At 35.3% G+C, this 17,168-nt stretch overlaps 1 protein-coding gene across 1 annotated transcript in view; it reads right to left on the bottom strand.

The window, feature by feature from the left end:
• Window positions 1–7,794: 7,794 nt before the first annotated feature.
• LOC127956899 (thyrotropin-releasing hormone-degrading ectoenzyme-like) overlaps window positions 7,795–17,168 on the bottom strand; it is a 141,993-nt gene continuing 132,619 nt past the window's right edge. The window contains exons 16-19 of the mRNA XM_052555177.1: window positions 15,667–15,834; window positions 11,151–11,291; window positions 10,832–10,913; window positions 7,795–9,849 (exon numbers count right to left, since the gene is read on the bottom strand). Of these exons, the coding sequence (XP_052411137.1) occupies window positions 9,706–9,849; window positions 10,832–10,913; window positions 11,151–11,291; window positions 15,667–15,834 (535 nt within the window). The 3' untranslated portion in view covers window positions 7,795–9,705. The remainder of the gene's footprint in view (window positions 9,850–10,831; window positions 10,914–11,150; window positions 11,292–15,666; window positions 15,835–17,168) is intronic.

The raw sequence follows: 17,168 nt of genomic DNA, 5'->3' as shown, positions 1-17,168 counted from the left end.
ACCATGGGGTCATGAATTCACTGATTCAGGATTCATTGTGTTGAACTTGAACAGAAAGTTGCTTGGTTTGAAAGTGACTTCCATGTGAGCTATGATTTATACATTTCTGAGATACTGAAAATAGACAATGGACCTTTCTTACCACCAATCAATATGCATTAATGTGAGAGTACCTTAAGGCAGGAATGTTTAGACATTTTGATAAAAATGAGGCTCTTACAAAGAACTTCCTTCAAAAAGTAGTCTATAAAAATGTGTGATGATGGTGTGAATAAAAAAATAAAAATAAAATAATGTTGTAAACAAAAAAAGAAAACAATTCTGTGTGTAAATTAAAAAATAAATAAAGAAAAATAACTTTGCACTGTAAATATTGGCCAACAGCAACATTTGAAAAACATGTATACCATTGGTTTGTATACAGATTTGCCACAGTTTCTGTTTTACTGATTTCATGGTAACATAAAATTATCTGGATAAGATTATCTATTTCCATTTCAGCCTATTGCTGGGTTTCTAGTATGGAACATTCATGTTCCATGTTTTGTCTCTCATTGTGGGAGCAGGGTTTGTGTTCATCCCATCACCATATGCTCTTTAATGTGATATACAAAATAATATATTTTGATATATGGTTCTCTAGTTCTTATATTTCTCAATATTTCTCAATATACTGAAAATTCTTTAATATACCGACCGTTCATATATAATAAAACATATTTTCTTTCCGTAAGGGTTGTCACGTGCACACGGCTTGTGTATTCCATTATCCGTGTGCTTTCATGTCAGCTTGTTTTGTGTGAACATGCCGCTTGGCCAAGTTCTTATTGGGCGTATTAGGCCATGTGTCCACCAAAGTACTTTAGCCAGCTGAAAACACCAGTCGCTCTCCTGAAAACACCTAACTGTGATAAAAGAGCATTGAGAGTGCTTCTGAGATGCAGTGAAACATTTTCTTCCAAGCAGTATTTTTCATAACAATGTTGTGGTAGTCCGAGAATTCCACTGGGTAAAGACAGGAATCCTCAGAAATAAGTAATTTAAACTCCTCCTTTAGTGATCTTCATTCGTTGTAAAAGATCAGTCTCATTCATCTGTAAGGTGATTATGTGACTGGAGCTGAGATGGTATTGATCAGGGGTCAGAGAACCATACGACGGAGATATACATTATCTAACCCTCTTTGAAACATCACTGTAATCCAAATGGCTGAGTGTAATCTCCTCTGCTGATGCTTTGTTTTAGCCCAAGATCGAGAAGGAGAACACGGGCGATGATTTATAACAAAGACCAAATGAAATGGAGGGAAAGAAAAATTGAAAAGACGGTACAGCTTTAGACAGATTGGACAAACGTGCAGCTATCAGTGGGTGAAGAGAAACTGGCTCAAGAGTAGAATTAGTTATAAGAAAACAGACAGCAGATGGCAGGGAAGAAGCTCTTTAACCAGAACAGCAGCTAAGTTCAAATCTCTTTCCCAGCTCTCTATATTATACTCTTTTGCAGTTATGTTAGGGCAGCAAGTACTTTTTACACTGGTTGCAGGGACTATGTGGTATTAGAAGGAGCTGTGAGATAATTGCCTTGTTATAAAACCTGACCTGCCTATGTAGGCCAAAGGAAAAAAAAAATGTCTTACATCAAGCTGGTATTAGTGGTCTCCTTTGCTTGTTTGTTTACTGATTTTTAGAGAGATTTAAGCACGTTTGCATTTTGTAAAATATGTCAAATTGTATCTAATGTTTACTTAAAAATGTTTTAAAGAGTTACATTTATTTCGATCCATAAGCTACTAACCCTACATACTAAAGTACATCTAAAGTAGTCATAAAGTACTTTGTAATAAATTCAAATAAAAAATAATATTTTGTGGCTTGTTAATGTTGTGAAAGATCACTGTAGCACCTCAGTTCAAGCTTTACATGAACCAATCATCTCACCCTATTTACTAATTGAAGCACAAAATAAACATGAATGAACATCAAAAGGTATCTTGTTTCAACCATGGAAAGATATCAATATACACCATTTTTCAAGTCCACCGACATTAATCTACTCTCCTGTCTGGTTTGTTTTTCAGACAAAATGGAATATTCTGCATTATGATTGGTCAGACTGCCTATTAATCAAACTCCCAGAGAAAGGTCAGTTAACTGTCTAAAAACATTAAATTATGCTCACATTTAAGTATACTATTTTAAAGTATATAATTTCAATATATATAAAAAAAGTACTCTAAAAAAATGCTAAAGCAGGTGCTCTTAACTCTGGCCCTCAGTGTCCACGTTGATGGAAAGTTTAACCCCGACCTTAATCAAACTTAACTGCCTGCTACTTTCTAGTAATCCTGAAGACCTTGATTAGCTTATTGAGGTTGTTTTGATTAGGTTTAAAGCTAATCTCTTTAGCAAAGTAGACCTTGAGAAACCCTGAGTTGAAGTGTACTTTTTCCCAAATGTAGGCTGGAATCTACAATTTATCTATTTTTGCCAAGGTTCTAAAATGTTTTGTAAACAACTGTAACAAGTTTCTTTCCACAAAATATATTTTATCTTTTTTTTTTTCAGTCCAGTTTTCATAGCACCATTATTGAAGCCATAGAAGTAATTTTAAGGCTTCATTAAATATTAACCAACATTGTGAAGCCCTTTTTAGTAATTTATCTAATGATTTTGATGATTTGGACAGCTTAGGTTTATCAGAACATACTGGTTTAGTGATTATTTATGAGATATATCTTTTTATATATATACCGGAGACAGCTGTTTTATTAATGTAATTAAAGGTGTACCACAGGGATCAGTCCTAGGACCACTTTATATATATATATATATATATATATATATATATATATATATATATATATATATATATATATATATATATATATATATATATATATATATATATATATTGATAGTGAGGTTGTCTAATTGTGGCTACTATGTAGAGTCACTAGCTGGGTTTCTAACACCCTGCTTATATGAACATTTTAAAGTTTTGCATCAGAATCGATTGATGGAAATGCTGAATTTTGACTAAAAATGCCTTAATTAGCAACAAAAGTTTTTACGCCCGCTTGAGGTGGTTTTTGACTTTTTTGAAAAAGGGTTCATGAAATAATGGGAGATGGAAATGCATCTTGCAAATAAATTCCTTGCATCAAAAAAGTCATGTGACTTTGCTCTATGGGGCAGTAAATCCTGACTAATCAGTGGACCGTTTTCATTCCACAGCATCTGAAATGTTGTTATACTGTCATTCGGAAAAATACCTGAACAAAGTCTGTCATCAAAGTATTTCTGTATAATTGCATCCCAGAACTGTTAAACGACTACGTTCCCAAACAGCAGCATCCACCTCCGAAAGCAACAACCGCATTCATTGTGTTTCATCTGCTTGTTTTATATAGGAAAATTATTATATTCAGTAGCTTCTCCTACTTTTCTTAGTGATGTAAAGTGCCAAGGAAGTCGTGGCCTAATGGTTAGCGAGTCAGACTCGCAATCGAAGTGTTGTGAGTTCGAGTCTCGGGCCGGCAGGAATTGTAGGTGGGGGGAGTGCATGTACAGTGCTCTCTCCACCCTCAATACCACGACTTAGGTGCCCTTGAGCAAGGCATCGAACCCCCAACTGCTCCTCGGGTGCCGCAGAATAAATGGTTGCCCACTGCTCTGGGTGTGTGTTCAAGCTCTGTGTGTGTGTGCACTTCGGATGGGTTAAATGCAGAACACGAATTCTGAGTATGGGTCACCATACTTGGCTGAATGTCATGTCACTTTCACTTTCATTTTATCAGGAAGTGACGATTTTGTTCTCTTTGACTCGTTGGATGGAAACGGTGCTTGTTTGCAAATGTTTTGTGCAATATTCAAATTTTGCACACCAGTTAAAATCGCAGCTTTGGATGAAAACCTGGCTACTGTCATTTAAGATTCATTTAAGATGTTGGTTTAGATGGCAGCAGCCATTTAGACAGTAGGCAACAAGAGAGCTCACTGGGTGTGAAAACAGTGCTAATGAGAAGGAAGCAAGAACAGCAGGTGATGTTCTAACTGTTAAATGTTAAACAGTTTATCTTGCCCCCACTGAAACAACTATTAAAACCCCCAGGGCTTTTGATAAAGGTAATTAGATATTGATTACATTGCTAATCCAATATCCGCTCGCATCTTCAAAAGGAGGGCTGATCTCACAGGAAATTCAACCAAGAACACTGGGTTGTTTACAAAGAAGAGAAATCACATCAAGTATTTTGTATCTCACCTTACCATATCAAACCCTGTACTTATCTTTTCACAGTTACTGACTGGAGTTTAAATATCTAGTAAAATCTGTCTTTGTGAGAAATTGTGGTGTTATTATCAAATCAAATCATCCAGATCCTGTTCATTGAGGCGTTATTAAATCCTCCCCAGCAAGTATTTTACAATCATAATGGGAAATGAAAACACAGAATGGAGCATTGATAAGACTAATGGAGCTTTTGAAAGATAAATTCACAGTAAGGTCACTATGTTGTTATGGAGGTTAGATTTGTCTCCATTTCAGACACGTTTTAAGTAAAGGACAGAACTTCTGGGTGGTTATTATTTGGGCAAGCAAATGGGATCACTCACATTTTGAATACCTAATAATGATTTATAGATACTATTCATGTCTCTACACTTTTGTTTTAATAAACCTAAAAACATCGTTGTGAAATGCCATCTCAAACTATTTTTCTTCAATAATATGGTGTATTGTTTGACTTCAGAACACACAACCTAATAGTCTACCAAGGGTTTATTTTTTAAAAAAAATTTTGTCCTTAGAGCAAGCAGCATGAACTTTTTTTTTTTTTTCAAAACATCTCCTTTTGTGGTCCACAGAAGAAAGTAATTAATTCAGGTTTGGAGAGTGAGGTGTGATTGGATGATGATAGAATTTTTATTACTGAGTGAATTAATGTGAATAAACAATTTAATTAAATTAATTATTAAATGTATTAATTGTAATTGCATAACATATGTAATTGAAATGTAATTTAATCTAAATTCATTTTATTTCAAAAAATATATTTTACCTTTACCTCCGTACACTCACTCTGAAGCAAATTTTTCCTAAAATTAAACAACAGAAATGTGGGTGTAAAAGAATACGCATGCCCTGTGAACACAGTCTCTGCTGAGATTTGTTCAGATGAGATGTCTGCTGTGAGTTTTAGCATGCAATATCAGAGCTCAGGGTACACAGTGACAGATTGAATGCTGTTTTTCCCCTAAGATGTTCAGTCAACCCACTGTTTCTTTATTTTTCCCTTTGATTCACTAAACTGAAACATCAAAGCCATTTCCTCTTCCAAACTTGTCAAATGCTTTGAATTCATTAAGATTTGATGTAAAAGGACTCTTTTCTCCAAATACACTGCAGTCCTCCTTTGTAATCAACATTGCCGCTGAGTGATGCATAGTAGATTTACTTTGATTGATCATTAGCAAAGCTATTGTTTGATATTGTGAAAACACAAGAGATCTGCATGCATAATAAGTATGTGTGGCTGTGTGAGCGAGAAGAAAAAACTACACATTTATGCAAATGCTTCCATCTTTTTGAAAAGGTTACCCCAAAGATGAATCTGGCTTCCTGTGATCTCAGTTTTTTTTGGTACAGAAGCACCACTTTTTCACAGAACAGTGAACAACAGAAAAAAAATAATAATAATAATTACATTTCTCATATTTTTGGATGTGAGCTAATTCATGATTAATAATGGTGGCCATTCTGACCGAAGCAATGAGCATCAATAATTCATGTTGATGTGATAAAAAATGGTTTTCTCTGTTTCACCCTCTTTCTCTCTACGCCATTAGCATTTGGAGCATATTGTTGTTTTGATCTGTTGTCAGTGTCTTGCAGCACTTTTCCAAATGGAAGATAGGAGGGACAATATTAGTGTACTTGGCAGTGATGCCACATTAGAGCCCAGAGCGAACCAAATGCCTGGTAAAACATCTTTACTTTGCTGATAAAAGAATGACTAATGTGTTTCCATTTTGTTGACTTAGCCTTCATATCCGGAAAAGAAGAAAAAAAAATCATTGGCCTCCAGTCACCTGTAAATATAAAGCACAATCCCATTCTAGGTAGTAAAGATAGTGGGACTATAACACAATCATAAATGATTCCTTCAAGTATATAGTCTATGTAAAAGGCAACGTTCCAAACTTTGTCTTTCTTGTTAGAAGTATCTCAAAGTGTTTACATCGGTAACTCGTCTTGTTGCATCTAGTAAAGACAGTTTTATAATAGATTCCGCTGGATTTTGGGGCATCGCATCGTGCAGCTCGCATCCGTTTTGCACTCTCTGCCAAGGAAGCACTCCAGGACTGCCAGAAAGTGTAGTACTGACACCTGCTGAAGTATTCTGGTAATAGTGAGGGATGATGGTATGTATTTTTTTGATTTCTTCAGTTCTGCTTCCCTGTTTCAGTTTTATTTTTGACCAGCCGCCAAACTTTAGTCATGCTTAAAAGAAATGCTTCATTTCACAACCCTTTGAAAGCGTAAGGGTGAGGTTTATATGGTGTAGAAATTGCCTTGAAGAGATGTTGTGGAATTTTTGTCATGGTCCTTGATGTTGCCTTATGGATCAGAACAAATTCTCCAGTCACAGTTATGCTGCTGGACTGCTCTTCTGGCTTGACTGTTCATTTTAGTGCCTTTCTTTGGCAACTGTATATAGCTATAGGTCTACAAGTACAGTATTGTATTTATACAAGCAACAAAATAAGGTCTATGGTCCAAAAATACATTTTATTATATATACTGACATAATAATTGTAACCAATTATCTATCTATCTGTCTATGCACTACCATTCAAAAATTTGGGATCAGAATATATTTTTATATATTTTTTTTTTAAAATGAGTTTCTTATGCAGGGAAAAAAATACAGGAAATAAAAAAAACTTATTGTGAAATATTTTTATGATGCAAAATATTTTTTTTCTAATTTTTGTGCTTGGTAACCCAAATTGTTAATCAGCCAATCACATGGCAGCAACTCAATCATTTATGCATCTAGATCTAGTGAAGAGGACTTGCTGAAGTTCAAACCGAGCATCATAATGGGTAAGGAAGGGGATTTAAGTGACTTTGAACATGGAATGGTTGTTTGTGCCAGATGGGATTATTTCAAAAACTGAATTGAAGACAAGAGTAGTGTTCACTGCTATTTATCAATCCAGTAAAGGAGGTCATTCAGAACCACGGACAGCAGCCACAAGATTGAAACGCGAGCATGTGTCCTGGAGGCAAAGACGAATGAAGGAGGACAGACAGGACTTATCAGTACTTCAGCAGCATGATGGAAAGGTAGAAATAGTACAAAGGTGCTCATGTTTTCAAGCAATTATTGTTGCCATCCAGCTTTGCAGACACTGTGTAGGACTGATTGAATCAGCCAATGACTGGTAGATTTCCTTTCAGACAGAACTACTCCATATTGTTTGAAACAAAAACTTCAGTTCAGATTCGTCTGTGTGTGTGTGTGTGTGTGTTTCATTTGCAGAATTATTTTTGGCATCCACAGTGCACAAAAGAACCATTTTATTTCGTTGAATGTGCCAACCTCTTTTTTTCCTATCATTTGTTATACTTTTTGTAGTGACTTGTAGTGCAAAGTCTGCATAACAATGAACACTTCATCTTACTGTGTCAACACCTGTGGCTCCAGCTGCTTTTATGTAAGTTTGAAACATTTCAAACCTGCTTCATCCGACTTGTTTGAAAAATCAGACACCAAATCATGGGAATGTTTACGACAGCTTTATTTAAGGCACTGCCAGTCTTTCTAATTTGAAAATGATAGTGAGGTAGAAAAGGCACTGATAACTGATATACTTTTAAGCTCTTCATTTTTACATTTTATGCCTGCAATGTAAACATAACAAATAAACAGACACAAATTAACTGGAGGAGATGAAAGTCAACATATCTACAAAATGTAAATGGTGAAAACTACTTTGTAATAAGTATGTGTCTGCACAAGAGTAGAAATAAAAAGGGGTCAAATGTAAGGGTCTATGTGAAAATATATTTAATAAAAACGTCAAGTGGTGCAACCACCAGGTAATAAAATGAATAATACATATAAATAAATGTTATCAAAATAAGTAAATAAATAGAATATCTACATCATCATTAATTCCAAATAATTTCAGGTTATACCATTTTACATCTGACAAATTTTGCCACATCATAAAAAGGTCAAATTTGACTAAAATGCTATATGCTTGTTATACCACAGTGATTTGGATTTGGAGAACAATAATTTTCAAACATTAATATTGGCTTCTTTAACAAAAAAACAAAAAAAGTAAGAATAAATAATTATACTGTAATTATATATATATATTTTATAATTATGCATAATCATGTCAAATATTTTACAATTAAATATTTATTTTAATGGTAACACCACCCCGACATGTTTTATTTTAATATTCACAAAATAATATAAAACTTAATTTTAATTCAGAATTTGAACACTGTCATCACAGAAATTAGTAAAAAGTAATGATCAAAGGCATATGGGATGACATAAGGTGAGTAAATGATGACAGAATTTTAATTTTTGGATTAACTATCCCTTTAGTTCCAAAATAAATAAAAAAATAAACGCAAAAAAATAAAAAATAAAATGCCACATCATTGACCCATTTGTTATTTAACTTTGTATAAATATATACATATAAACCAGAATAAATGTATATGCATATCCTTCAAGTTATATAATTAATATGTGTCAATATTTTAGAATCTCCATCTTCAATCCACTACTGACCCAAGACAAATGAGACAGGCACCTTTAAGAATTCCTTAATTAGTATTGACTCATAATCAGACAAGCATGCATGTGTTTGTCCATGATAACAGACAAATTATAATGGCCTGTTCTGGATCTTCTCGTGACCTGCAGTTACCTTTAATTTAACTGATTGATGAAGGTAGATGGTAGTTTGATATCGTACAAAATATAAATCAATAAAATGGTGTGATTGTGCAAAGAAAGCAAAGAGCAGCTTATCACTGACATTTTAACTTTGAAAAGCGTTTCTGTTCCATCTGAGAACAGCAGCAGTCTTGGGGAGGGAATGCAGTGAGTGTAGAAAAAGTCCCCTCATAGACTTTCCCTTTCATAGATTTTCTTTCTTTTGTAGTTAATAAACATACATGCATAGCTCCTAAATATGACTGTATTGGGGAAGGACGCACATTTTCAAAAACAACTTGTGAAGATTATGTTTTAAAGAGAATTTATATTTCATATTATGAATAAAATTTGGATAAAAAAGGATAAAAAAAAAAAAAGCTGTCTAATCAAGCCAATCCACATGTATGTTCTAGGGAAAATTATACTCAATTGATTCCCGTTAAATCAAAAGTTCAAATTTCATTCTATCAGTTATTATATTGAGTGATGCATTTTCTACAGTCCCTTACCTCCACCTTATAGTGTATATTGTGCAGTGACTGTGCTGGCCAGGAGAGCGTCGCTGTTCTCTGCAAATTCGTCTTGGTCTGTCAGTTTCATAAACAGCAGGGAAATAGTTCAATTTTGCTGTTTCTAGGAGTCCATAAATGTTTTATTTTTAATTTCACGTAAGTGTCCTCAAGTCTCTGGCCTGAGAATTTCTGATAGAGTTTCCATGCTAACAGAGGCTAACCATCAAGATCTTTCCGCAGCCATCGGTAAAACTGTTGCTGGAACAGGATGTGCCATTTTACATTAGCTTGAACAATCTCAACGGCTCTGGCGAATGCAGGTGCTGACTCTCCCCCGCTGGTCAGGATAAACTCTTTCAGCTGAGAAAAAGAAGATACAACAGAAATGATTAACATTATCATTAACATTGGCATTGTATTGTGAATGATGTATCAGATGAGAGTATGTGTGTTTATGCGTGTAAGTGGCAGCCTTCATCAGTGAAACCGTCAGAATATACGATGTAATTGAGCAGATAACAATTGTTTATGATAATGAGGTGTGGGAATGCATTTGAGGTAAACAGAATTATCAGTGTTTTTGTTTTTCCTGAGAGCAAACAACACTGCCTGTCAAAACAAACAAACAAACAAAAAGCTAGACTCTAAAAAAAATCTAATCTAAAATCTTAATTTACCATATATAGTTACGAAGACAATTCCCAATTCCAGAGGTCATGAGGACTACATGAATGAACATGCCCAGTGATTCAGGATTAAAGCTGCTCTATTGATCCTGAATTTTTACAAAATTGCTGTTCGTTCAGAGAACATTTTTTAAATAAAATAAAATGCTTGTTTCAAACCAACAGCGTTAAATATATCTCTGATTGTTCATGAATCTGTGAATGAAGTGCTCTGGCAGCAGCTGATTCTCAGTGGCAGTTTGCTAATGCTCTGTTTAAGAAAACACTGAGGGGGTTCATATTATCTCTGTATGAATGATAAATTGTGGAAGGTGAAGCCAGCTGGATGAGAAAGTGCTGTGCTGCAGTGAGAAGCATCAGCAGTCTGTGTCCTCTGGGACTGAAGCTGAATGAATTTGAATAAGTGAATATATGTTTCATTTCCTGTAATAAGGTTAAGCAGCTACAATGAGGAAATAACCCAACAAAATGGTCCAGAGCACAATTCTACAGTCTTCAGAGTTTACTTTTGTTCATTTTCTCCATCTCAATAACTTGGTGCCCAATTTTGTTTGTAAGTATTAATGCTCAATGAAGATTCGTCAATAATTCATTACTGTTTTAGCTTGAATAGAATGTACACCAAGCCTCAAGTTGATGTAAAAGTTTAGCCTCACCTCATTCAACTCGGCCTCAGTGTTGAGAAACTCTGTCACACCGCTGATTAATTTTGAGTTCATAAATAAGGCCTCTCCAAACCTGCCAATGAAAGACACTGTTATTAAAAACACTGTAGCACTGCTCTAATGAGTCCAGAAGCAAACAAACACCAACAGCTATTTCCCATTGTTGCTCTCGGTCTTCCAAACACAAACAAGTCACATTATAACATAAACCAATAAATATCTTATGAAAGTGTGAATGTGAAATTCATATCAGGGACTGAGATGAAGGTTAAAATCACTGATAAACAGAGATGAATAAAGCCACATTCACCTGGAATTCAATATGTCCCACTTCTCGCGGAAATATCTCCATGCTAAATGTCTCCCAAGTGGATTGCGGCCGACATGTATGATTACATCGATCACGTCCTGATCCGGCACCAGGTCAGAGGTGAGTGATAGATTCAACAGCCTTTGGACATCAGAAATAAAAGGTTTCTTTAGTTTGTCATATTTGTTACATCTTTACTAATTATGCTTTTTGTAACACATTTTGTAATACTATGCTAGTTTTAAGGTTGAGTAAATCGGAAATACAAAACACATTATTCTTTGCCGTTTTCAGCAAAGACATGACCTTGCAAAACACAATTATTCAAATATGTTTTCAAGACTGAGAGTCAGCATCTTCAAAAAGTAATTAACCTGAAAATCCCATATCGAATGCAGATAGACCCATTTGCATCAAAGTGGTGTGAAATGTCAAGTAGATGGAAAAAGAAAGAAATTGAAAATGAAATGTTTCACATAAAGACGCCGCCACGGAGCACACGTTTCAATTTGCAAAAACATGTGGGGTAATTGCTTTTCTGTTTTTCTGTCTCTTATTTCATTTGAAACGCTCTTCTAGATTTTTGACCTCATGCGTCGCCGATTCACTTGTAGCACGTTGTTTTTTTTTTTTGACGAACACCCTGGAGATTTTTGCCACTGTGACAAAGCTCACATTTGTGTGCAGACGGCAGCTTCACAGCTCACAAACGTGAAATCTTCTTTTAAGGACAAGTGTGAACAAGCTTTCCGAGGAGTTTATTTTACTCTGATCATTCTCGAATCCCTTTTTTTAAGTTCACACTTAGAAATTCTGATTTCGGACTTGTGTAATTGATTTCTAGCCGTTTTTTTTTTTAATTTTCCTTTTACTGGGATTTCAGTCTCTAAGGCTGCAGAAACATCTGTAAGTTAGCAGTCAGCTAAAACACACAGATTCCAGTAGGGGAGAGGAATTATTTTCAGCCCACTGGATCACAACATATATCATCGAAAGAAGTACAAACATAGAGGAGGGAGATACAATTTACTTCATGCTATAGAAATCAATACTAAACACAGACTCCATACACCACATCCTTTACTTTTTCTCATCCTTCAGTTTTTTTCTGTGGTAGATTAATTATCACACACACACACACACGCACACACAGCTCATATGGGACGGGGGGCTTTACTTGTGCATGCTGTGTGAAATCAGTGAACTGCTTCTAGAGGTCTTCTTCTTCACTCTTTTACATCAGACACTAGAGCAAAGGTAGACGCCTGAATGTTGTGAAAATATTTCTAATTTCCCCAGTCTTTGGGTTTCTGGGGGGCTCTGAGTAAAACGACAGCAGCATCACTTTAAATACAGGCAGATACTTAAAAGATAGTGTAGATTTATACTTAGATGGCTTTTCAAAGGAGAATCGTTATTAACTGAGTGATTTAGACTGTATTAGATATAACCAGGGTTTAAAGAATCACTCCTTTGAGACCTTATTTGAGGAAAGTACTCAGACATTTACACCTTTGAATCATGATGTTGCTGTTGAACAGTGAACAACTTTCTGAAGTTTCACTGTTCAGGTAGACAGGAATAGAACTTCAATGAGATATAGTTCTGAATATGCCAATACAAATCCAAATGGGCATATTAGGGCTGGCAAATAGTGGGTACCAGTTCATTTATACACACATTGAGAGATGATTATGGAGTGTTATCAACAACATGCCACAGATACAAGTCGAAAGAGGAAAGTATTTGAAACTTCTCGATTACACAAATTTACTCCAGAAGCCAAAAACTTAACTCGATCTGCATTATCTGAACTCATTCTACAGTGTTTAAAACACTCAGAGGACAGCCAACAGCTACAGGTTTTTTTTTTTTTTTTTTAGCAGATATAAATTCAGTTACAGTTTCTTAACACGTCGATGTGGCTATCACATCACACTAATGCTATGCAATGTAGCACTAGGTGCCAGTTTCTAATTAGCATATGAGTATTGTTAGTGCCTGTGTTTTTCTAACAATGATGTCTGGCACTTTCATCACCACCACATCACTACTGCATGCCACATAATTTGCTAATATTAACATTTTTCGTTGTGGGAAGAAAGATTAATTGGCCTGCATGTGCATTTTGAAGTATTACATCAGAAACAAGGAATGCTAAATTTCGAATACAATTTCCCTTAAGTCACACTTTTTTTCTTGCGGTGGTTTTTGACTTTGTGTAAATAAAAAATTTAATTAATGTGAATATGTCTGCATTTTTGTTTAGTCTGCTCACTCTAAGGCACAAGTAATTTATTATATATGAAAATTATAGTTTTGTCCTTCTTTTCTTAGAGATATTTAGTTCCTGTTTATCAGGAAGAGATTATTTAATCTACTTTTTCTTGTTGGATGGAAATATAGCTTATTCACAAATGTTTAAGCGATATTACAATTTTGCACGTACGTTTTTTTTGCAACTAGAGGAAATTTGCAACTTTGCATGGAAACCTAGTTAATGATTCCAAGGTGTGCTTTAGAACTACTGTACCACCCAAGATGTTCTTGCAGCTTTAACCAGGTTGGCTTCACTGGCTGTTAGTCCAGGTTATTAAACAAATAAAAACTTGATCCAGCAAAAAAGCTCGATCCAGCAAATGGCAATAATTGATCTGCTTCACCCACTAAGAAACCAATTAACTCTACGATCTGATTGGTTGAAGGGAAAGTTCGGAATGTCCAGAAACACATACAGTGCTATGTAACACCACCATCAGAATCTGGATGACCTTCCAGGATTTTGTAATGTAGGGAATTATGGAGGTTCCTGAAGATGATTGTGTATGCATGGTTCAGCTTCATGACTTTCAGATGTTGTATCTAGGTGTATTGTGAATGACAGCCAAGTCATGGATCACTGAAAGTGAGAAAAAACTCATTGATTTTATCTACAAGGAAGGCAATTACCACTATAGAAATTACCTTGTTGACTGTAATGTGATGAATAGCATCTAAACATGAGGATAAAAATGCATGGATGTATAGCACTGAGATGTTTGCTTACTAAGTGTGGTGCTATTTATCTTCTTCCTCTAGTGAGGCAAACCACATCCCTCTCAACAGACTCACACTGAATCCATCCCACAGGAATCAGCCTGTTGAGTGCTGAGCACTCACTGCAGAGAGGGGTCATGCTGGGCCTCTTTATATGGGAATGTTTCTTTCTCTCAGTGCATCCATAAAACAACGACAAAATGCAACAGAATAAATGGAGATGTCGATCCCGAATCTGCTTTAGAATATGTGTGGGCTTTGAGATCCTCGTCTACTCTGGACGGGGTGCAATCCGTCACCATCCTCATCCTGCTATTGAGTTGGGTGAGGATTTAAGACACCGTGGAGACTTGTGGGAAAAGCTCCTACGGCAGCCATTATCTTTACTGCACCATGAGTGAGAGCAGTTCTGCTGGTGTGAGTGACATGATGTGGAGAGGATTGAATGGGATTGAGGTACAGTAGATTGCAAACTAACTATTGAGTTATAGTCAAGACTTGCAATACAGAGACCTCCAGACACTTCATCCTATCAATAACCCCCCCCCCCAAAAAAAAAAAAAAATGAAAAAGTGAATGAAGAGGTTGGCTGATGGTACTGAGATTCCAAGCCATAAAGCTTCCGAAACTTTCAGCTAAGACTGATTGATAAACACTGTTGGGAACGTTACTTTAAAAAAGGAATTAGTTATAGTTACTCACTACTTGTTCCAAAAAGTAACTGAGTTAGTAACTGAATTACTCTATAATAAAAAGTAACTCGTTACCAGGGAAAGTAACTATTTGCGTTACTGTAAAAAAAAGTTGCTATATGTCAAAGAATTTGATTTTTGTTTTTTAGCAGTTTTCACAAGTCAGTTGAAATGAGTAAAACAGACAGGTGTTCGTACATAACTTTCGATATTTATTGCACGTCAACAGACAGCAAGAGTTTTATCCTGCACTTCAAGTATTATCTTTGTAAGAAAAGTGTTTTTGGCCACTAGCTTTGTATATATGCGTGTGTCACACATTACTTGTAGGCTACACATTAAATGCACGTTCTAGCCTTTGACCACAATGAATTTGGCGCCGCTGGTGCGTGTGCCGGCATGTGTGTAAAAACACTGGCTCTGATTGGCTACCATGAAACACATGACTCTGCCTTAGCCAATCATAATAGCTTATATTGTTATCAATTAACCCACCTCCTCACTCGCTGTGTGAGCCAGTGGTGCGTTCGGATTACATAGTTCATTAAATCAATTCCTAGTAACGCAGCGCATTTACAGTCCAGTAATCTTAACGGCATTGTAATGACAGGAAAGTAATTAGTTAGATTACAACGTTACTGAAAAAATAATGTCGTTACCTAACGCCGTTCTTTTAAACGGTGTTATTCCAAACACTGTTGATAAACATATCATGGTACAGTGGCTTGTTATTTAAATTTAATTTCTTTATCATTCCATTGTTAATGAGGTATAAAATATTGACTGACCTGTTGAGAAGGAAGATGTTGTCACTGCAGGTCAAGGCCTCCAGAAGAACCTTCTTCTCAGAAATGGCTGTAGAGGAGTGAAACTTCATCCATATAAACTCCCACACATCCTCATCCATCAGAGAAACACCTGTGCAGTACACAATGTCCCGCACATTGGGTGGAATTCTATTGAAGAGAAGACCGAAACAGTTCAGTAAAGACACATGATAACTATAACTGCTAATAAATGCTAAGACATAATACTAATTTTAGCATTTAAATACCCATATTTAGGGGAGAGCGGGGTCGAAAGTAACTTGGGACGAAGGTTACAAAGAAATTTTCTCAGACCCTCTTACTGCATTTGCATTCCAAGCTATGACAACATGTTCAACACGCAACCCTTGATGGAGGTGAGACATATCACGTGATTTCGTCATGATTTCCCGCAGTTAGGTCTGTAAAGCTGTTTACGAGTACAAAAAGTAAGTTATTGAAGCGGTTATTGTTTCAAATTAGTTGCGTTGTTTTTCTTGTTTCATGTGTCACAGTAATGATCAATCTACAGGTTATTTAGTGCTTTAACATCCTAAAGTTTGCATTTTCAGTTTTTCAGTATAAAAGTAAATCGGGTTTAAATGTCAGGAGTTTCTGCAGGGACGAAAGTAACAATTGTTAATTTTGTCCCGCTAAAGTGATAAGTATTTATTTTGTTCTGGTTAATGCCATAATGAAAATTTCTGTGTCTTGCATTATTTATAAAAAATAAAATAAAATTACATTATACCAAATAATATGTCAAGAGTGAGGGTCAGAAAGACAGAGGTCTGGTTTTATCTAGATGTTTATGAGAGGGCGTTTCTGGACATAGAGGAACATCACACTCTGGGCAGCTGCTGTGTCACATTTACCTTAGTTATATTTAGGCTTTACCCATACCTTAGCTTTTACACCTCCACCTATGCATTTGCAGTGTTTCCAGATGTTTTACTGCACATTTTGAATTTATGCTTAAAACAATTGGATGTAAACATGAATATGCCTACTGTTACATTATGTTTAGAATGAATATTATGCTAATGTATTAAATGTTTATATTGTTCATTCTGTTGAAAAAAAAAAAGTTTTTTAAAAATACATTGAAATTGCCAATAAAAAAAATATTTTAAACAATCTAAGTTTGTACAGTCGGGTTCTGAGAAATTTGATGAAACTTAAATTTAAAATGAAAATATGAATATGTAATTTAATCTTTTAAATACCACCTGATAGACCACACTTCTGAATTTCTGGCCACATCAGAAATATATCTCTGTCTACAAAATTATCTTTTAAAATTATGTTTTTCTTAAAAATGGTACTTTCGCCCCTGGTCTCCCCTAACATTTACAAGTGTATTGATGGAGCCAAAAACATTAATTTACTATTTTCTTTGATGTGCATGAATACATGGAAAATAGTTAATAATGTAGATACATTGATTAGCATATATATGCAAACTGAATGTTACAGGTGATTAG

Source organism: Carassius gibelio, chromosome B4, assembly GCF_023724105.1.
Source record: "Carassius gibelio isolate Cgi1373 ecotype wild population from Czech Republic chromosome B4, carGib1.2-hapl.c, whole genome shotgun sequence".
In the NCBI taxonomy this organism is placed as follows: domain Eukaryota; kingdom Metazoa; phylum Chordata; class Actinopteri; order Cypriniformes; family Cyprinidae; genus Carassius; species Carassius gibelio.
This window is presented reverse-complemented; position numbering and strand designations above follow the sequence as displayed.